Here is a 22,292-nt window from a genome sequence, read left to right on the forward strand (position 1 = left end):
GGCGCCTCCTGTCTCTGATGCCGTTCTCATCCCTGACGGTTAAGTTCAGGGCAGTAAAGTCGCCATCTGCAGCCGGAGACCTCAGTAGTGGACATCTCCATTCTTCTCCATGGACGCAGCACGCAGTCTTGGCGCAGCTTTGTACGGAGCGTGGTACTTGTGGTTTCAGGTCCAGTCCTGCCCCCCATAGTCTGCATCGATGTCCCTCGTGCTGCTGCGGGGGTCTCGTCTGCTCCTCTCACAGTCTGTTGGTTTCATAGGAAATGTAAAAATCTCCATCTTTCAAAACCAAAAAAAGCGAGAAGCAGGTAAAAAAGTGTCACAATGACAGAAAATACAGAAAAAGTGTGGCTACATACCATGCCCATATAATACCGCCATATAGTGCTCAAGTACTAGCACCACCAGTGCACAACAGTATAACCATGCAGTGCACGATAGCAACCATATACAGTGCCCATATAATATCACAACAGGGTGCCCAAGTACTAGCACCAGTGTACAATAGTATCTATATTCAAAGCCCATATAATACCGCCATATAGTGCCCAAGAACTAATACCATACAGTACAAAATAGTACCGATATACTACTACCATGTAATACCACCAAGTACTAGCACCATACTGTGCACCATAGTACCCAAATACAATGACCATATAATACCTCCATATAGTGCCCTAGTACTAGCACCATACAGTGCACCATAGTACCTATATACAGTGACCATTTCATGCCACTATATAGTGCCCAAGAACTAGCACCATAGAGTACACAATTGTGCACATATACAGTGACTGTTATATAGCGCCTAACAGTCCACAAAAACTACACATAATACCGCCATAAGGTAGTCAAGAACATCCCCCTCACTGTCCATATAATATTACCCTCACACAGTGACACAGTTCTTAGAGCACGGTATGGCGGTATTATTCAGGTAGTGGGACAGTTGTTAGAGCAGTGTATGGCGGTATTATTCAGGTAGTGGGACAGTTGTTAGAGCAGTGTATGGCGGTATTATTCAGGTAGCACAGGTGTTAGAGCAGTGTATGGCGGTATTATTCAGGTAGTAGCACAGTTGTTAGAGCAGTGTATGGCGGTATTATTCAGGTAGTAGCACAGGTGTTAGAGCAGTGTATGGCGGTATTATTCAGGTAGTAGCACAGGTGTTAGAGCAGTGTATGGCGGTATTATTCAGGTAGTAGCACAGGTGTTAGAGCAGTGTATGGCGGTATTATTCAGGTAGTAGCACAGATGTTAGAGCAGTGTATGGTGGTATTATTCAGGTAGTAGCACAAGTGTTAGAGCAGTGTATAGCGGTATTATTCATGTAGTAGCACAGGTGTTAGAGCAGTGTATGGCAGTATTATTCAGGTAGTAGCACAGTTGTTAGAGCAGTGTATGGCAGTATTATTCAGGTAGTAGCACAAGTGTTAGAGCAGTGTATAGCGGTATTATTCATGTAGTAGCACAGGTGTTAGAGCAGTGTATGGCGGTATTATTCGGTAGTAGCACAGGTGTTAGAGCAGTGTATGACGGTATTATTCAGGTAGTAGCACAGATGTTAGAGCAGTGTATGGTGGTATTATTCAGGTAGTAGCACAAGTGTTAGAGCAGTATATAGCGGTATTATTCATGTAGTAGCACAGGTGTTAGAGCAGTGTATGGCGGTATTATTCAGGTAGTAGCACAGGTGTTAGAGCAGTGTATGGCGGGATTATTCAGGTAGTGGCACAGGTGTTAGAGCAGTGTATGGTGGTATTATTCAGGTAGTAGCACAGGTGTTAGAGCAGTGTATGGCGGTATTATTCAGGTAGTAGCACAGGTGTTAGAGCAGTGTATGGCGGGATTATTCAGGTAGTGGCACAGGTGTTAGAGCAGTGTATGGCGGTATTATTCAGGTAGTAGCACAGGTGTTAGAGCAGTGTATGGCGGTATTATTCAGGTAGTAGCACAGGTGTTAGAGCAGTGTATGGCGGTATTATTCAGGTAGTGGGACAGTTGTTAGAGCAGTGTATGGCGGTATTATTCAGGTAGCACAGGTGTTAGAGCAGTGTATGGCAGTATTATTCAGGTAGTAGCACAGTTGTTAGAGCAGTGTATGGCGGTATTATTCAGGTAGTAGCACAGATGTTAGAGCAGTGTATGGTGGTATTATTCAGGTAGTAGCACAAGTGTTAGAGCAGTGTATAGCGGTATTATTCATGTAGTAGCACAGGTGTTAGAGCAGTGTATGGCGGGATTATTCAGGTAGTGGCACAGGTGTTAGAGCAGTGTATGGCGGTATTATTCAGGTAGTAGCACAGGTGTTAGAGCAGTGTATGGTGGTATTATTCAGGTAGTAGCACAGGTGTTAGAGCAGTGTATGGCGGTATTATTCAGGTAGTAGCACAGGTTTTAGAGCAGTGTATGGCGGTATTATGTAGGTGCTACATGGTGTGATTTCCCATCCCAGAGGAGGACACCTACTTTGTTCCTGCAGTCCCGTGGACACTTTCTGTGGCAGTCCCGTGGACACTTTCTGTGGCTGGTGGGTAGCGGGTTCTGACAGATTCCCCTTCGTGCCCTCGGTCTGGTCCTCGGAGGATTTGTGTGGGGGGTGAAGGACCCAGTTTGGTTGGGAGTACAGAGGCGTCTGCATGTTCTCGTAGGAATCTGCATCTGCTATTAAGAGAAATGGCCGTGGCTGGAGTAGCGGTGACACACCTGTATGGGGCGGTGATATTTACTGTGCGGGCGGATGGTCTGATGGGGGGATGTGATTACACACGTCACATGATCTCTTCTCCTTTGGTCACAGAGTCTCCCCGGCTTCACGGGATCACATAGCCCCTGCTGACTCCTCCCCTTTTTTCTTTCTGACTCCGCCCATCAGCTGTTACCAGTGAGCAGTGCATTGTGGGAGCTGTCAGGACACTCTCAGGCACGCTGGGCTGTAATACCACATGCCTGACAGCAGGTGGCGCTACACAGGGGACAGCAGCTCTCGCTGTGACTGGAGTGATGGCTTCTCACCTTCGTCTTGTGTCGTCCCCTCGTCTGCAGGACCCTCGGCCTTCGTCCGGACACAGATGGATCCTTTCATGTCTTCATACGACTGGGACCCTGAGACACGAGAAGAACAGAGATGAAGTGACCCCATTCTTATATCACAGCATGGCCGCCCCAGCTCCACGGCACCCAGGTCCTGGGCCGCACCCTCTGAGCCATCTTTAATTTCTTCATTGGTGTTTTCATAGCAGTCGCCATCTAGAAAACAGAAGTGGGGGCGTCAGCCGCGTAACCGGCACCTCAGGGGGGCGACTAACGCCCGGACAAAACAAGGACTTCACCCCCCGTCCCCGTCCCATCGTTACATAACAGTACATTATAAAATTACACATTCATGTTTGTTTTACTATATTCTTTTTTTTATTATGTAAATATTTTATTACCCTAAACCTAAACCCGACACTAGTACTATCCCTCGTCAGACCTAATCCATGTCCCACACCAAAATCCTAATCCTAAATCGAGTCCTAAATGTAACCCCAGTCCTAGCCTTCATCAGAACCCTAAGTGTAGTACTAACACTAACCCTAGTCTAAAATCTAACCCTACTCCTAACACCGTAGTCAGAACCCTAGCCCCAGTCCTAATCCTAGTCCTAGCCCAAACCAAAGTCTTAATCCTAAACCTAGTCCTAACTTTAACCCTAGTCCTGGTCCTAACTCTAACTCTAGTCTTAATCCTAACCCTACTTCTAATGGTAGTCAGTACTATAATTCCAGTCCTAACGCTAACCCTAGTCCTAATCCAAGTTCTGAGGCCACGGCCCCACTATCAGTATTTGATCAGTATTCGGTCAGTATTTTTTCTCAGGAGTGGGAGCCAAAACCAGGTGAGGAACAATCAGAGAAAAGGTATAATAGAAACAAGTCACCAATTCTGCATTTATCACCCACTCCTGGTTTTGGCTCCCACTCCTGAGAAAAAATACTGACCGAATACTGATCAAATACTGATAGTGGGGCCGTGACCTAATAAGAACCCTATTCCTAGTCCTAATACTAATACTATCCCCAGTCCTAACTCCACTCAAACCCTAACCCCAGTCCTAATCCTAGTCCTTGACCTAACCAAGTCCTAATCCTAAATCTAGTCCTAACTTTAACCCTACTTCTAACACTAACTATAGTCAGAACCCTAACCTCAGTCCTGACTCTAGCCCTAGTCCTAAATCTAACTCTAATCCTAACCCTACTTCAAACACTAATAGTGGTCCGAACCCTAATCCCAGTCCTAGCATTAACCCCAGTCCTAACCCTATTCCTAGCCCTAGGGTTAAAAATACTATGTAAAATTAGATTATTGTAAAATTAGGGATTTTGTATGGTTTTATTATTTTTTTTTAAGTATGGGACAGTTCACACATCAGGTCACCGTCTATTCTCTCACAAAATTAAAAGTGAGAGTGGAGGTGGGGAGCTGCGAGAGAGCACGGTGCAGCCTCTATCATCTCATTGGCTGCCTATGCAGAGCGCAGCAGTCGGGATGAGTTTGTCATTGGTTGCTGAGCTCTGCATAGCAAAGCTCACCTCATTATACCGAGAGCTTTGTTATATATGTTACTGACAAAGCAGAGCGCAGAAACCAATGACAAACTCATCTCAACTGCTGCGCTCTGCATAGGAACCTGCGGTGCAGAGGCCCTAACCTGGATGTCAGACCATCTCTGGCTGCCTTACTTATCTAGTTCACCTGGGGGTGGAGGGTAGCCAAAAAATGAAGAAGCCCTAAGGCAACCCTGTGCCCCCAGATATCCTGCCCATCGCTGAGGCCTTGTTACCTATGGAGTCCTCAGGGTCATCCGGGTCCTCGGTGGGGTCCTCATAGCAGCCGCTTGCTGGTGAGAGAGGGTATTACACGTGTATTTTTGAGGGGCCGAAAAATAGGAAGACAAACGGAGGAAGGAGCAAAAATCATAAATGAAACTTTCTCACCATCAGACGCCTGATCCCCTCCTTCAGCCATCGGCTCCAAATAAGAATCACCGCCTGGAAATGACACCGTAAAGCAATTAAAGGGGATGTCAGGGGTCCCGAACTTGTGCTGCTGCAGTGTATAGATCACGTGGGATTTTTTTCCAGTCACTGACAGGAAGCCGAGGTTTTCAAAATAGTTTGGGAATAAAATTGCGTTGGAAAGTTGCAGAACTTTTGCACCGTCCCTTTAATGCGGCTGGTTATTATAATGGTTATAAAGGTTCCTAACCGAACTCTGGAGATGAACAGAGAAATGTTTTTGAGACAAAGAAATTGGGGAAGCGTGACTCAAAAACAAGAGCAAAAAAGAGAAAAAAATGTCATTTCCTCTTCTGTTCTGACTGTTCGGGGAGGACGGGGCTCAAATAAGTTCACTGATGAAATGCAAGTTACTGATACTGGGGGAGGGCGACACCGAGAAATGGAGGACAGGGGGCTTCAAGGTCTCGTAAATGACCCCAGACATGGAGACAACTGAGTGGACGGGTCCCATGGGCCGGAGACTGCGAGGAGCAGAACAAAACTGGGGCCCGGTGTACGAGACACATGCTTCACTGTCATGATGGGGCAAGGAAGGGGCACAAAGAAGCCCCTCAGCCTTCCCACCAGGATATTACATACAAAAACATGGCAGCAGACTCTTCTTCCCACCTGGGCCTCTGCCATTTGTCCACCATTCACCAAATATCTCATCAGTCATTCCTTCAATCTGGCTCCACACTCAGCCCCATCAGAGACCCCCTATTCCTTGGCCCCCTTAGAACTAGACGATGAGGAGCAACCTGAGAATGAGGCATGTAAACATTCACTGCCCTGGATCACCAGGGACTTTACCAATCACCCTCTAATGCTCTGCATTCACTGCCCCTGGACCTCCGGGGACTTTATCATTACCCAATCACCCCCCTGGACCGCCGGGGACTTTACCATTACCCAATCACCCCCCTGGACTCCCGGGGACTTTATCATTACCCAATCACTCCCCTGGACCCCCGGGGACTTTATCATTACCAGTTCACTCCCCTGGACCCCAGAGACTTTATCATTACCCGTTCACTCCCCTGGACCCCAGGGACTTTATCATTACCCGTTCACTCCCCTGCACCCTCAGGGACTTTATCATTACCTGTTCACTCCCTTGGACTCCCAGGGACTTTACCATTACCCGTTCACTCCCCTGGACCCCCAGGGACTTTACCGTTACCTATTAACTCCCCTGGACCCTCAGGGACTTTATCATTACCCGTTCACTCCCCTGGACCTTAGGGACTTTATCATTACCCGTTCACTCCCCTGGACCCTAGGGACTTTATCATTACCCGTTCACTCCCCTGCGCCCTCAGGGACTTTACCATTACCCGTTCACTCCCCTGGACCCCAGGGACTTTATCATTACCCGTTCACTCCCCTGGACCCTAGGGACTTTATCATTACCCGTTCACTCCCCTGCGCCCTCAGGGACTTTACCATTACCCGTTCACTCCCCTGGACCCCAGGGACTTTATCATTACCCGTTCACTCCCCTAGACCCCCAGGGATTTTACCATTACCTATTAACTCCCCTGGACCCTCAGAGACTTTATCATTACCCGTTCACTCCCCTGGACCGCAGGGACTTTATGGTTACCCGTTCACTCCCCTGGACCCCAGGGACTTTACCATTACCCGTTCACTCCCCTGGACCCCAGGGACTTTATCATTACCCGTTCACTCCCCTGGACCCCAGGGACTTTACCATTACCCATTCACTCCCATGGACCTCCAGGGACTTTATGGTTACCCGTTCACTCCCCTGGACCCCAGGGACTTTACCATTACCCGTTCACTCCCCTGGACCCCCAGGACTTTACCATTACCCGTTCACTCCCCTGGACCCCCAGGACTTTACCATTACCCGTTCACTCCCCTGGACCCCCAGGTAATTTACCATTACCTATTAACTCCCCTGCACACTCAGGGACTTTATCATTACCCGTTCACTCCCCTGGACCCCCAGGGACTTTACCATTACCCGTTCACCCCCCTGGGCCTTCAGTGACTTTATCATAATCCGTTCACTCCCCTGGACCCCCAGGTAATTTACCATTACCTATTAACTTCCCTGCACACTCAGGGACTTTATCATTACCCGTTCACTCCCCTGGACCCCCAGGGACTTTACCATTACCCGTTCACTCCCCTGGACCCCAGGGACTTTACTATTATCCGTTCACTCTCCTGGACCCCAGGGACTTTACCATTACCCGTTCACTCCCCTGGGCCTTCAGAGACTTTACCATTACCCGTTCACTCCCCTAGACCCCAGGGACTTTACCATTACCCGTTCACTCCCATGGACCCCCAGGGACTTACCATTACCCATTCACTCCCATGGACCCCCAGGGAATTTACCATTACCCAATCACTGCCCTAGATCTCTAGAGATTTTACGCGTTACTATTTAGGCATTGTATGGCGGTGTTATAGAGATCCTGAATCAGTTTTTTTAGGGGCTTGAATGGCTGTGTTATTTGGGCACCATGTGGCGGTATTATTGTTTGTGGTGTGAACAGTATTAAGGTATTAATATCTGTGTATAAGGTACGTATCTAATTCATATATATATACAGTGTGGGCCATTTATATGGATACGCCTAAATTAAATGGGAATGGTTGGTGATATCAACTTCCTGTTTGTGGCACATAGGTATATGGGAGGGTGAAAACTTTTCCAGATGGGTGGTGACCATGGCGGCCATTTTGAAATCGGCTATTTTGGAAACCAACCTTATTTTTTTCAATGGGAAGAGGGTTATGTGACACATCAAACCTATTGAGAATTTCATAAGAAAAACACTGGTGTGCTTAGTTTTAATGTAACTTTATTCTTTCATTAGTTTTTTACAAGTTTATGACCACTTATAAAATGTGTTCAAAGTGCTGCCCATTGTGTTGGATTGTCAATGCCGCCCTCTTCTCCCACTCTTGACACACTGATAGCAACACTGCAGAAGAGACGGTAGCACAGGCTTCCAGGATCTGTTGTTTCAGATGCTGCACATCTCGTATCTTCACAGCATAGACAATTGCCTTCAGATGACCCCAAAGATAAAAGTCTAAGGGGGTCAGATCGGGAGACCTTGGTGGCCATTCAACTGGCCCACGATGACCAATCCACTTTCCAGGAAACTGTTCATGTAGGAATGCTCGGACCTGACACCCATAATGTGGTGGTGCACCATCTTGTTGGAAAAACTCAGGGAACGTGCCATCTTCAGTGCATAAAGAGGGCAACTCATCATCATGGAGCAATTTGAGATATCCAGTGGCACTGAGGTTTCCATTGATGAAGAATGGCCCCACTATCTTTGTACCCCATATACCACACCATACCATCAAGATACGAGATGTGCAGCATCTGAAACAGCGGATACTGGAAGCCTGTGCTGGCATTTCTTCTGCGGTGTTGCTATCAGTGTGTCAAGAGTGGGAGAAGAGGGCGGCATTGACAATCCAACACAATGGGCAGCACTTTGAACACATTTTATACGTGGTCATAAACTTGTAAAAAACTCATGAAAGAATAAAGTTACGCTAAAACCAAGCACACCATTGTTTTTCTTATGAAATTCTCAATAAGTTTGATGTGTCACATGACCCTCTTCCCATTGAAAAAAATAAGGTTGGTTTCCAAAATGGCCGATTTCAAAATGGCCGCCATGGTCACCACCCATCTGGAAAAGTTTTCCCCCTCCCATATACTAATGTGCCACAAACAGGAAGTTGATATCACCAACCATTCCCATTTAATTTAGGCGTATCCATATAAAGGGCCCACCCTGTATATTGGTATGATGAAAATGACCCAATAATGAGCAGTCCCTTGTTACTTGCTCCCAGAATTACATTTTCTATACAACCGCCATCTGGCTGCTTTCCGCGAGTTGTAATATCCATTTATGTAAAGTAGTCTGCTCAAAATAACTTGAGGCGGTCAATGTATAAAAGGCCTGAAGAACCGGACAGGAGGAAACCAGAGGTGAGACCTGAAGAAACGGAAAGGAAAAGACCAGAGGTGAGACCTGAAGAACCGGACAGGAGGAGACCAGAGGTGAGGCATGAAGGACTGGACAGGAGGAGACCAGAGGTGAGGCCTGAAGAACCGGACAGTAGGAGACCAGAGGTGAGACCTGAAGAACCGGACAGGAGGAGACCAGAGATGAGACCTGAAGAACCGGACAGGAGGAGACCAGAGGTGAGACCTGAAGAACCGGACAGGAGGAGACCAGAGGTGAGACCTGAAGAACCGGACAGGAGGAGACCAGAGGTGAGACCTGAAGAACTGGACAGGAAGAGACCAGAGGTGAGGCATGAAGAATTAGACAGGAGGAGACCAGAGGTGAGGCATGAAGAATTAGACAGGAGGAGACCAGAGGTGAGGCATGAAGAATTAGACAGGAGGAGACCAGAGGTGAGGCATGAAGAATTAGACAGGAGGAGACCAGAGGTGAGACCTGAAGAACCGGACAGGAGGAGACCAGAGGTGAGGCCTGAAGGACCGGACAGGAGGAGACCAGAGGTGAGGCTTGAAGAACCGGACAGGAGGAGACCAGAGGTGAGGCCTGAAGGACCGGACAGGAGAAGACCAGAGGTGAGGCCTGAAGAACCGGACAGGAGAAGACCAGAGGTGAGGCATGAAGAATTAGACAGGAGGAGACCAGAGGTGAGGCCTGAAGGACCGGACAGGAGGGGAGACCAGAGGTGAGGCCTGAAGGACCGGACAGGAGGAGACCAGAGGTGAGGCCTGAAGAACCGGACAGGAGGAGACCAGAGGTGAGACCTGAAGAACCGGACAGGAGGAGACCAGAGGTGAGACCTGAAGAACCGGACAGGAGGAGACCAGAGGTGAGACCTGAAGAACCGGACAGGAGGAGACCAGAGGTGAGACCTGAAGAACCGGACAGGAGGAGACCAGAGGTGAGACCTGAAGAACTGGACAGGAAGAGACCAGAGGTGAGGCATGAAGAATTAGACAGGAGGAGACCAGAGGTGAGGCATGAAGAATTAGACAGGAGGAGACCAGAGGTGAGGCATGAAGAATTAGACAGGAGGAGACCAGAGGTGAGGCATGAAGAATTAGACAGGAGGAGACCAGAGGTGAGACCTGAAGAACCGGACAGGAGGAGACCAGAGGTGAGGCCTGAAGGACCGGACAGGAGGAGACCAGAGGTGAGGCTTGAAGAACCGGACAGGAGGAGACCAGAGGTGAGGCCTGAAGGACCGGACAGGAGAAGACCAGAGGTGAGGCCTGAAGAACCGGACAGGAGAAGACCAGAGGTGAGGCATGAAGAATTAGACAGGAGGAGACCAGAGGTGAGGCCTGAAGGACCGGACAGGAGGAGACCAGAGGTGAGGCCTGAAGGACCGGACAGGAGGAGACCAGAGGTGAGGCCTGAAGAACCGGACAGGAGGAGACCAGAGGTGAGACCTGAAGAACCGGACAGGTGGAAACCAGAGGTGAGGCTTGAAGAATTGGACAGGAGGAGACCAGAGGTGAGGCCTGAAGAGGCAGCGGTGCTCTGTAGAGCTCCCAGTAACCCATTCCCTGCTTCTCAGGGGTTAGAGCGCCACCTGGGATCTCTGACATATAATGAGACCGCGCCGCACTCACCCAGAGACAGGAAGGAGCCCTTGTCCGAGTAATAATCATCACCAACGACTTTAGATGGAGACACGTTCTGGTAGGTGAAGTCCTGATCCTTGTGGGCAACATCTGATCGGTGGAGGCACAAAGAATAAAAAGATTATTGATGTCATCATCACGAGAAAAAAAGGATGGGAAATAAAAATAGGGAAAATAAGAAAAAAGAAAAATAGGAGAAAAAGAAGATGGGAAATAAAAAAAAGGAAAAATGTGAGGAAGGAAAAGAGGAAGATGGAAATAAAAAAAGGAAAATATGAAGAAAGATAAAAAGGAGAATAAGAAATCGGTAAGTAAGGAAAGTACAAGGAAAAGACGATAGGAAATTTAAAAAAAAGGTAAAATATGAAGAAGGAAAAAAGGAGAAAAAGAAGACGAAAAGTAAAATGAAAATATACAAATATGGGGAAAAAAAAGGAAAGAAAGAAGACAGGAAATTTAAAAAAAAATGGAAAATCCGAAAAAGAAGAAACAAAGAAAAATAAGATTGGAAATAAAAAAGGAAAGTATGAAGAAGAAAAAAATTAGAAAAGGAAGACAAGAAATAAGAAAAGGAGAATACAAAGAAGGAAAAATAGGAGAAAAACAAAACGAGAAAAAAAAGGGAAATTCAAAGAAAAGAAGACAGAAAATGATAAAAAAAAGGGAAATATGTAGAAGGAAAAAAGGAAGAGAAGGAGGAGGGATTAGGAGGAGACGCGGGGTCTCCCGCACGTGGTGGTACCTGTCTCGGGGCTGATGGATTCTGTGTAGAGATTCCTGGCGGCTGAGCTCATCTTGAAGAAACTGATAAGGAGAGAACGTTATATAAACCCGAGGACATTACAGAGAGAGGAGGACATGGCCCATAGATGGCGCCGTACCAGGGCACAATTCGATGCCGCCTCCCCTGTGTCCGGTGCGCCTCACCGCTGCCGTCCCTGACCCCACACCTTGATAGAAGCTCAGTATTTCTATCAAAAGGGAAAATGGAGTTTTCCCGCACAGATCTCTCCTGAGGCGACACGCGGGCACAGGATGGCGGACGTAGCGGCACAGCTGATAGACGCAGGGTCCTGTCTGTGGCGGCGGCACTCACCTGCTCTTGGCGCGTCTCCTCACTCTCCTTCCTGTAATGAGACATGGAGTATAACGGTCACTCAGCTTCCTCGGGTTGTGAGTGATAAATCTGACTCTTTGTGAATCGCCACCATTATTGCGCCACTAAGCACATTTGTCATTTAGGGGCCCAGGAGAGTGGAGGGACAACTTTTATGGGAAATATGGCAGCCATTTTCGTTGTCACAAAAGCAAATCATTAATAATTCTGAATATAATCTCTTAGACGCTGTTCACACCGAGTTTTTGTTAAAGTAAAAAATCCATTTCGAAATCACTTGGAAAACTCTTATTATTCATTTCTATGGGAAATGGGAAATCCCTTTTGCCATTCAAATGAGGAATTTTTGAGTTTTGGTTTTTCTTTTACCCGAAGAGGTGCTGAAAAAAAAAACGGATGTTAAAATAAAAAAGTGCAGGTCATTTCTTGGAAGTGGAATCTGATGGAATCCGCTCCAAACTGGGCATTGTCCAATTAAAAGGCTGCAAAAAAAAGGAAAACAAAATACTCCGGAAATGAAAAATTGCTCCAAAAATTCCACACAAAAAAAAAAACGATTAAAAAAACGTATAATTTTTGAACACTTCAAAAATCTTCCGTGTGAACATAGCCTTAGAATGCTCTACAACAGTGATCACATATCATCCGACACAGAAGAAAATGCACCGATACACTGTAGCAAACCCTATACTTATGCAAGCAAGACACGATCGAGATTGGTTTCGAAGCCCTTACAGTTATATGAAAAAGTTTGTGCACCCCTATTAATCTTAAGCTTAATGTTTTATAAAAATTGGTGTTTTTGCAGCAGCTATTTCAGTTTGATATATGTAATAACTGTTGGACACAGTAATGTTTCTGCCTTGAAATGAGGTTTATTGTACTAACAGAAAATGTGCAATCTGCATTCAAACAAAATTTGACAGGTGCATAAGTATGGGCACCCGTATCATTTTCTTGTTTTAAATACTCCTACCTACTTTTTACTGACTTACTAAAGCACTTTTTTTTTGTTTTGTAACCTCATTGAGCCTTGAACTTCATAGCCTGGTGTATACAATCATGAGAAAAGCTACTTAAAGTGGCCACTTGCAAGTTGTTCTCCTGTTTGAATCTCCTCTGAAGAGTGGCATCATGGGCTCCTCAAAACAACTGTCAAATGATCTGAAAACAAAGATTATTCAACATAGTTGTTCAGGGGAAGGATACAAAAAGCTGTCTCAGCGATTTAACCTGTCAGTTTACACTGTGAGGAACATAGTAAGGAAATGGAAGACCACGGGGACAGTTCTTGTTAAGGCCAGAAGTGGCAGGCCAAGAAAAACATCAGAAAGGCAGAGAAGAAGAATGGTGAGATCAGTCAAGGACAATCCTCAGACCACCTCCAGAGAGCTGCAGCATCAACTTGCTGCAGATGGTGTCACTGTGCATCGGTCAACTATACAACGCACTTTGCACAAGGAGAAGCTGTATGGGAGAGTGATGCGAAAGAAGACGTTTCTGCAAGCACGCCACAAACAGAGTCGGCTGAGGTATGCAAAAGCACATTTGGAGAAGCCAATTTCTTTTTGGAAGAAGGTCCTGTGGACTGATGAAACCAAGATTGAGTTGTTTGGTCATACAAAAAGGCGTTATGCATGGCGGCAAAAAAACACAGCATTCCAAGAAAAACACTTGCTACCCACAGTAAAATTTGGTGGAGGTTCCATCATGCTTTGGGGCTGTGTGGCCAATGCCGGCACCGGGAATCTTGTTAAAGTTGAGGGACACATGGATTCCACTCAGTATCAGCAGATTCTTGACAATAATGTTCAAGAATCAGTGACAAAGTTGAAGTTACGCAGGGGATGGATCTTTCAGCAAGACAATGATCCAAAACACCGCTCCAAATCTACTCAGGCATTCATGCAGAGGAACAATTACAATGTTCTGGAATGGCCATCCCAGTCCCCAGACCTGAATATCATTGAACATCTGTGGGATCATTTGAAGAGGGCTGTCCATGCTCGGCGACCATCAAACTTAACTGAACTGGAATTGTTTTGTAAAGAGTAATGGTCAAAAATACCTTCATCCAAGATCCAGGAACTCATTAAAAGCTACAGGAAGCGACTAGAGGCCGTTATTTTTGCAAAAGGAGGATCTACTAAATATTAATGTCACCTTTCTGGTGAGGTGCCCATACTTATGCACCTGTCAAATTTTGTTTGAATGCAGATTGCACATTTTCTGTTTGTACAATAAACCTCATTTCAAGGCAGAAACATTACTGTGTCCAACAGTTATTACATATATCAAACTGAAATAGCTGTTGCAAAAACACCAATTTTTATAAAACATTAAGCTTAAGATTAATAGGGGTGCCCAAACTTTTTCATATAACTGTAAGCGCAGACACTGTTTCCGTTCACTGATGGCCAGCAGAGATGTTGAAAATGGGGAAGAATTGAAGCACAAAGCCGACTAGAAAGTTACAGAACTTTTGTGAATATTTTTGGCTGTGGGGTCTTGATAAAATAAAGTGACACGCACTGCGTTTTATGCTTACGAAGCCGCCCACGAGCAGCAGGCAGAGCAGCGCTGAGGACAACGCCACCACCACGATGATCCAGTATCGCCCCTCCAGGAACAGCTGCCATCCTGCCAGGAGGAAACAAGGCACTAGTCAGCGAGCTTCTGGGCTCTCTACTGTCGTATTCCATAAGTATGGTTTATGACAGTCATCAAGTGAGGCCAGGAAGCGGAGCCGGTCGGCCCCCATGGCCAGCCCTGTACCACACAGCAGCCCCATCCTTCCAGTTCTCTCACCTGTCGCGTTGCCGTGCGGAGGCGACCACTGACATGTAGCGTTTAACACCTTTATCGTTCTGTTATTATGGCAGCAGGCACCCCCAGAATCCTTATTAATGATGGAGGTGATGATGAATGATGGCCCCTGCCTCATCACCTTGACGTTTAGCTGAGCCCTCGCTCTGTGCGCCATCGCAATCACCTCATTACCTCTGGACCACTGCATCTTGGTCCAGTTCATCGGGGCACGGCAGGTGATCCACTCCTTCACCACATCATTCAGTTCTGTGGGGAAGAAAGAAGAGTTGTGGGGAGGACTAAGTGCCGGGGCTGAGAATCAGAGACATCAGCGATGGAAGAAAGAAGAGTTGTGGGGAGGAATAAGTGCCGGGACCAGGAATCTGTGACATCAGCGATGGAAGAAAGAAGAGTTTTGGAGAGGACTAAGTGCCTGGACCGGAAATCAGAGATTTCACCAATGGAAGAAAGAAGAGTTGTGGGAAGAACTAAATGTCGGGGGCCAGGACATCAGAGACATCAGTGATGGAAGAAAGAAGAGTTGTGGGGAGGAATAAGTGCTGGGGTCGGGAATCAGTGACATCAGCGATGGAAGAAAGAAAAGTTGTGGGGAGGAATAAGTGCTGGGGTCGGGAATCAGAGACATCAGCGATGGAAGAAAGAAGAGTTGTAGAGAGGATTAAGTGCTGGGGCCTGAAATCAGAGACATCAGCGATGGAAGAAAGAAGAGTTGTGGAGAGGAATAAGTGCTGGGGTCGGGAATCAGTGACATCAGCGATGGAAGAAAGAAGAGTTGTGGGGAGGAATAATTGCTGGGGCCAGAAATCAGAGACATCAGCGATGGAAGAAAGAAGAGTTGTGGGGAGGACTAAATGTCGGGGCCGGTAATCAGTGACATCAGCGATGGAAGAAAGAAGAGTTGTGAGGACGATTAAGTGCCGGGACCGGAAATCAGATATCAGCTTTGGAAGAAAGATGTGTTGTGGGGAGGACTAAGTGCCAGGACCGGGAATCAGAAACATCAGCGATGGAAGAAAGAAGAGTTGTGGGGAGGACTAAGTGCCGGGGCCTGGAATCAGTGACATCAGCGATTACATCACCGAAGAGGCAACCTGTTGTCATCACTAGGCAACAATGTCTAAGACAAGGGGAAAGGCCCCCAGTTCTTATGGACCATAGCAATGTCCCCCGCTCCCACTACCCCCAACAACTTAAACAATAAGACTTTCCTCCATCACTCTAACCAAAGGCCCCCACATACAGAGGGACTCAAAACACAGAGATATTGGCAGGAGCATCCCACCGGCTGTTGTGTATAGGGTCCCCCGACACTCCTCCAACAGGCGATGTCAGGGGCAAGGAGGACCAGGTCGAAGATTTCAACACCCGGTCATTTTGTTGTCATGGAGGATTAGCCCCTGTCAGAGAAGTCTCCAGGGGACAGAGGAGAATGGAAAGGACAGAGAAGTCTGAAGGGTACAGAGGAAAATGTTGTGAACAGAGGAGTCTTGGGGGACAGAGAAATCTGTAGGGAATAGAAGCAAATGGAGGGAACAGAGTAGTCTCGAGGGGACAGAGGAAAATGGAGTGAATGGAGGAGTTTAATGGGAACAGAGGAGTCTAATGGGAACAGAGGAAAATGTAGGGAGCAGAAGTAAATGGAGAGGACAGAGGACACCGCCGTCCGGTCACTTTTTGCTTTACCAGAATTTGGGGAGGTGAAAATCATGGATTATAGATCTGTAACCTCCCAACCTAAAAAGAACTCCACGCGTCGAAAAGACGGACAAAACTATGATTTTAATGTCAAAGTGCGCGCCCATAGTCCGGGTGACAACCAATAAAGCGCTAATACGGTAATGCGCTCGCAGATGTCACACAGCTTTTCCCGACTCCCGAGTGACAGATCTGCATATGATTTTATGGCGGCTGTCCATTCACGATAATGGATCAGAGCTGCAATACCAGACAAAACCTGAGGACACTGGTGGCGCTGTTTCTGGAAAAAAAGTAGATGTTTTATTGGAAAGCAAACACTTTAAGAGGTCGTAGTTGGTGCTGGGTTCGCTCCCGATGGCGGTCACGGGGATTGCTACCATCTGGAGTCCTACCTGATAGGTGAGCATCATCCACGGAGCAGGAGTAATTGCCGGACGTGTTGTCAGGAGCGAGCTGTAGAGTCAAGTTGTTGGTATCTAACATCAGAATGATGGGAGTCATCGCCACCACCACCCACGAGTGGTTGCTGTGCTCCTCCATCTTCAGCTTCAGCACCAGCGGGACGGGATCGGAGGAGCGATGTCTGCAGGGCAGAGAGGTGGAACCTGACAGAGATGGGAAAAGATCGCTCAGAGGCTTCGGTAATAACTGCACAATTACACACCGATAATTCCGACAAGAACTTGTACTTGCAGCTTCGGATGTGAGCGGAGGATAAAAAATAATGGAACTCGAGATATGTACAAGCAAAGCAAAAACACGTCCATTATACGACGCCATATTCTGTGTGGGGACTTATTCATAAACGTATTTCTTACATTTTAAATAGGGAAACCATCAGCAAGTTGGATATTGAATTTAGGTTCTTATTCCAGCTGTGACCTGTAGAAAGTCCCAGAAGAGCCCAGCTCGTGTTAAAGGGTCGGGGACAACACACTTATCTCTGGGGGACCCCCAGCAATCTGGAGAATGGGGCTCGGGGTCCTGCATGATCGACCTCCGCTCCATTCATGGGGCTGCTGGAAGTAGCGGAGCAATGCTATAGAAGGGCCTCCAGGATCCAGGGCCCCATTTTCCGGATCGCTGGGGGTCTGCATGTAGCCCCCCCCCCCATACTATCTATATTGGATAACCTTTTATTAATGGCATATCCCTTTGAGATACAAGTAGACAAATCTTCTGACTACCATCCCAGCACAGGACACTTATGTGTAAGGTCCACATGATTCTGCCCGGACTATCAGCTCATCAGATCCACATCCATTCTGTCAGCAACAGATCCGTCAGCACCAGCTTGCTGATGGTTTCCACTTTTTCCAACATTACACAAAGTAAAACAAAGTTATAGAAAACCAGGAGGCAAATGAAGATGTTACGACAAGAAGAACATTTTTTTTTAATGCTAATAAAAAACTTATCACATAAAAAAATATGACCTTAGCCAGGTCACCCCAAAATACCAGGATAGGGATCATGGTAGGGATCGTTAGAAAAGTGATGTCAGTAATAGTTCTAGATTATGGAGAGTAGGGATCATCCCAGCATATCATAGAGAGAGAGAGACAGGATAGGGATCATGGTAGGGATCGGTAGGAAGGTGATCTAATAGTTTTTATTTTGGAGAGTAGGGATCAATACAGAATAACAAACTGAGCATAACGGCATAGGGATCACCGGAGGGGTCACTAGGCAGGTTCCACATTATGGAGAGTAGGGATCATCACAGATTACCACAGAGAACATGATAAGATAAGGATTGTTAATCAGATGATGCCAGGAATAGTTTTAGGTTATAGAGAGTAGGGATCATCACAGAATAAAAGCATGACAAGGTAAGAATTACTACAGGGACCATTAGACAGCTGGGTACAGAGAGTAGGGACCATTAGACAGCTGAGTACAGAGAGTAGGGACCATTAGACAGCAGAAGTCACTGAGTACAGAGAGTATGGGTCATTAGACAGCTGAGTACAGAAAGTAGGGACCATTAGACAGCTGAGTACAGAGAGTAGGGGCCATTAGACAGCTGAGTACAGAGAGTGGGGACCATCAGACAGTTTAAGTCACTGAGTACAGAGAGTAGGGATCATTAAACAGCTGAGTACAGATAGTAGGGATCATTAGACAGCTGAAGTCACTGAGTACAGAGAGTAGGGATCATTAGACAGCTGAGTACAGAAAGTAGGGACCAATAGACAGCTGAAGTCACTGAGTACAGAGAGAAGGGATCATATACACCTGAGTATAGAGAGTAGGGACCATTAGACAGCTGAGTACAGAGAGTAGGGATCATTAGACAGCTGAGTACAGAGAGTAGGGATCATTAGACAGCTGAAGTCACCGAGTACAGAGAGTAGGGGTCATTAGACAGCTGAGTACAGAAAGTAGGGACAATTAGACAGCTGAGTACAGAGAGTAGGGGCCATTAGACAGCTGAGTACAGAGAGTAGGGACCATTAGACAGCAGAAGTCACTGAGTACAGAGAGTATGGGTCATTAGACAGCTGAGTACAGAAAGTAGGGACCATTAGACAGCTGAGTACAGAGAGTAGGGGCCATTAGACAGCTGAGTACAGAGAGTGGGGACCATCAGACAGTTTAAGTCACTGAGTACAGAGAGTAGGGATCATTAAACAGCTGAGTACAGATAGTAGGGATCATTAGACAGCTGAAGTCACTGAGTACAGAGAGTAGGGATCATTAGACAGCTGAGTACAGAAAGTAGGGACCATTAGACAGCTGAAGTCACTGAGTACAGAGAGAAGGGATCATATACACCTGAGTATAGAGAGTAGGGACCATTAGACAGCTGAGTACAGAGAGTAGGGATCATTAGACAGCTGAAGTCACCGAGTACAGAGAGTAGGGGTCATTAGACAGCTGAGTACAGAAAGTAGGGACAATTAGACAGCTGAGTACAGAGAGTAGGGGCCATTAGACAGCTGAGTACAGAGAGTAGGGACCATTAGACAGCTAAAGTCACTGAGTACAGAGAGTAGGGATCATCCCAGCATACCATAGAAAGCAAGACAGGATAGGAATCGTTGTAGGGATCGGTAAGGTGATGTAATAGTTTTTTAGTTTGGAGAGTAGGGATCATTACAGAATGCCACACTTAGCATGACAGCATATGGATCATTAGAGGGATCACTAGGTAGATGATGACAGTAAGAGTTCTAGATTATGCAGAGTAGGGATCATCCCAGCATACCATAGAAAGCAAGATAGGATATCTTTGTGGGGATCAGTAAGAACTTAGGTGATGTAATATTATTTTTTATTTTGGAGAGTAGGGATCGTCACAGAATAAAAGCATGCCAATGTAAGAATTACTACATGGATCATTAGACAACTGCAAAAAAATAGAGTAGGGACCATCCCAGCATACTATAGAAAGCAAGACAGGATAGGGATCGTTGTAGGGATCGGTAAGAAGGTGATGTAATAGTTTTTTTTTTTATTTGTAATAGTCTTTTTTTTTATTTTTGGAGAGTAGGGATCATCACAGTAAAAACAGATCTTTAAAATAACAAGAAAGTGAATAATATATTCTGTACACAGAATAGGGATCATAGGGTGGACAGATAAAAAGGATCCAGATTTTGTAGGAAGAGTAGGGATCACTGTAGGAAATACATCACATAGGGTTTTATAGAAACTAACAGTCTGGAAAGAGCTGGAATCATAGAGTAGATAGAAAAAAGGGATCATGATAAAGTGGGAAGAGTAGGGAACGCTGTAGGGAATACATCACAGGTTTATCTCTGCATATTTCTACAGCTTATCAAAGTGTAGGAAGAGTAGGGATCATCGCAGCACTCGAAGTGCACAGAATGGATCATTTTAGAATACAGAACAAAAAGAGAATAATAATTTTGAAATTCTTATAGAAAGTAGGGATCATCATAGGTTACAGAAAGGGAAGGGATCATCATCACGGAGAGATCTTCATAGGTTACAGAAAGAGAAGGGATCATCATCACATGGGGACAGTAGGGATCATCATAGGTTACAAAAAGGGAAGGGATTATCATCACGTAGGGACAGTAGGGATCATCATTGGTTACAGAAAGAGAAGGGATCATTATGTAGGGACAGTAGGGATCATCATAGGTTACAGAAAGAGAAGGGATCATGATCATGTAGGGGCAGTAGGGATCATCAAAGGTTAAAAAAACTGATGGGATCATCATCATGTAGGGACAGTAGGGATCATCATAGGTTACAGAAAGGGATGAGATCATCATCACGTAGGGACAGTAGGGTCATCATAGGGCCCACATCACATAGGCATATTACATGTAGACGAAATGAGAGGGCATCATATTTTATAGGCCAGGGATCCTATTAGTGTGGGAGAGTAGGGATCATCATTGCGGAGTGGGGAAGGATCATTGTGGAATACAGATAAGGAATTATTGTGGGTTACCCACACAGTTATTATGGGGACATAGGGATTATGACAATGTAACTAGAGTAGGGATTATTATATTATTATTAGAGTAGGGATCGTCATAGATTGTTGAATATAAGACCATGATTGGATCTATAGGACACAGGAAAGTTTTTTCTAGAATATCGAGGGCTGATTAATATAAAATGGAAAATAGTGAAAACCATAGTAGGGATGATGAAGGTGTAGGAAGAGTAGGGATCATCACTGACAGATTGGGGCACATTTCTTACCTTCTGCAGTTACCGGGATAATCCTGCTGTAATCTGGATTTTTGGCTGAGCAGGTGATCCCCAGGTAGAGGACAAGGAGAAGCAGCATGGTGGCCACAGACCTGACAGGGAGTAACTGATGGCACCGATCAGTGAGCCAGAAGCACAAAGTCAAATTCTCAACAGCTGGGTCCCCTGGGAGGAGCGGCTGCACCTGCAGGGTGGGTGTACGGGGGGGCGCAGGCGCATTTGCCTGCAGGAAGAACGAAAGGCGTCCTTATAAGTCTGAAGATCTCTCGTGTCAGATTCTCAGCAAACAACGAAACGAGAAGTTCTGGGAAGTTTAGTCAAATCTAAAGAAGAAGACAAATAACGGGAACATCACACGTTAATAATAATCATGGCCGGCAGTTTTCACACTGATCGCTGAGCGCTAAATTATCATTTTATATGTTACTTCTTATCAACAGTGAGGATACAATAAAAGAGATTATACACTGCTCAAAAAAATAAAGGGAACACTTAAACTACAGAATATAACTCCAAGTGAATCAAAGTTCAGTGAAATCAAACTGTCCACTTAGGAAGCAACACTGATTGACAATCAATTTCACATGCTGTTGTGCAAATGGAATAGACAATAGATGGAAATTATTGGCAATTATCAAGACACCCTCAATAAAGGAGAGGCTCTGCAGGTGGGGACCACAGACCACATCTCAGTACCAATGCTTTCTGGCTGATGTTTTGGTCACTTTTGTATGTTGGTTGTGCTTTCACACTCGTGGTAGCATGAGACGGACTCTACAACCCACAGAAGTTGCTCAGGTAGTGCAGCTCATCCAGGATGGCACATCAATGCGAGCTGTGGCAAGAAGGTTTGCTGTGTCTGTCAGCGTAGTGTCCAGAGGCTGGAGGCGCTACCAGGAGACAGGCCAGTACACCAGGAGACATGGAGGGGGCCGTAGGAGGGCAACAACCCAGCAGCAGGACCGCTACCTCCCCCTTTGTGCAAGGAGGAACAGGAGGAGCACTGCCAGAGCCCTGCAAAATGACCTCCAGCAGGCCACAAATGTGCATGTGTCTGCACAAACGGTTAGAAACCGACTCCATGAGGGAGGTATGAGGGCCCGACGACCACAGATGGGGGTTGTGCTCACAGCCCAACACCGTGCAGGACGCTTGGCATTTGCCACAGAACACCAGGATTGGCAAAGTCGCCACTGGCGCCCTGTGCTCTTCACAGATGAAAGCAGGTTCACACTGAGCACATGTGACAGATGTGACAGAGTCT

At 46.3% G+C, this 22,292-nt stretch overlaps 1 protein-coding gene across 4 annotated transcripts; it reads right to left on the reverse strand.

Annotated features, from left to right (window-relative positions):
- Positions 1–110: 110 nt before the first annotated feature.
- CD19 (CD19 molecule) lies at positions 111–21,259 on the reverse strand. Of its 4 annotated transcripts, none has more exons than XM_073648638.1 (13): positions 21,020–21,256; positions 16,726–16,938; positions 14,615–14,881; positions 14,339–14,446; positions 11,786–11,816; positions 11,432–11,493; positions 10,678–10,779; positions 4,986–5,039; positions 4,832–4,888; positions 3,202–3,252; positions 3,019–3,108; positions 2,473–2,667; positions 111–245 (listed from the first exon to the last, which is right to left on the reverse strand). In XM_073648638.1, exons 1-13 carry the CDS (start codon positions 21,105–21,107, stop codon positions 166–168), a joined length of 1,398 nt encoding a protein of 465 aa, XP_073504739.1. In that variant the 5' UTR covers positions 21,108–21,256; the 3' UTR covers positions 111–165. The 4 variants fall into 4 exon arrangements, with proteins under 4 accessions (XP_073504739.1, XP_073504742.1, XP_073504741.1 ...); XM_073648641.1 differs by having other exon boundaries at positions 14,807–14,881; positions 21,020–21,248; XM_073648639.1 differs by having other exon boundaries at positions 145–279; positions 21,020–21,225.
- Positions 21,260–22,292: the final 1,033 nt, after the last annotated feature.

Source organism: Phyllobates terribilis, unplaced genomic scaffold (assembly GCF_046119375.1).
Source record: "Phyllobates terribilis strain yellow unplaced genomic scaffold, ASM4611937v1 Scaffold_9__5_contigs__length_417890890, whole genome shotgun sequence".
NCBI lineage: Eukaryota > Metazoa > Chordata > Amphibia > Anura > Dendrobatidae > Phyllobates > Phyllobates terribilis.

What these genes read in the sequence shown, in the direction of transcription:
- CD19 (XM_073648638.1), bottom strand. Translation starts at nt 21,107, where the DNA reads ATGCTGCTTCTCCTTGTCCTCTACCTGGGGATCACCTGCTCAGCCAAA. An exon ending in AGGAGACGCGCCAAGAGCAG is followed by an intron (nt 11,494 to 11,785) that starts GTGAGTGCCGCC and finishes TCTCCTTATCAG; the next exon opens with TTTCTTCAAGATGAGCTCAG. An exon ending in ATCCATCAGCCCCGAGACAG is followed by an intron (nt 10,780 to 11,431) that starts GTACCACCACGT and finishes TCCACCGATCAG; the next exon opens with ATGTTGCCCACAAGGATCAG.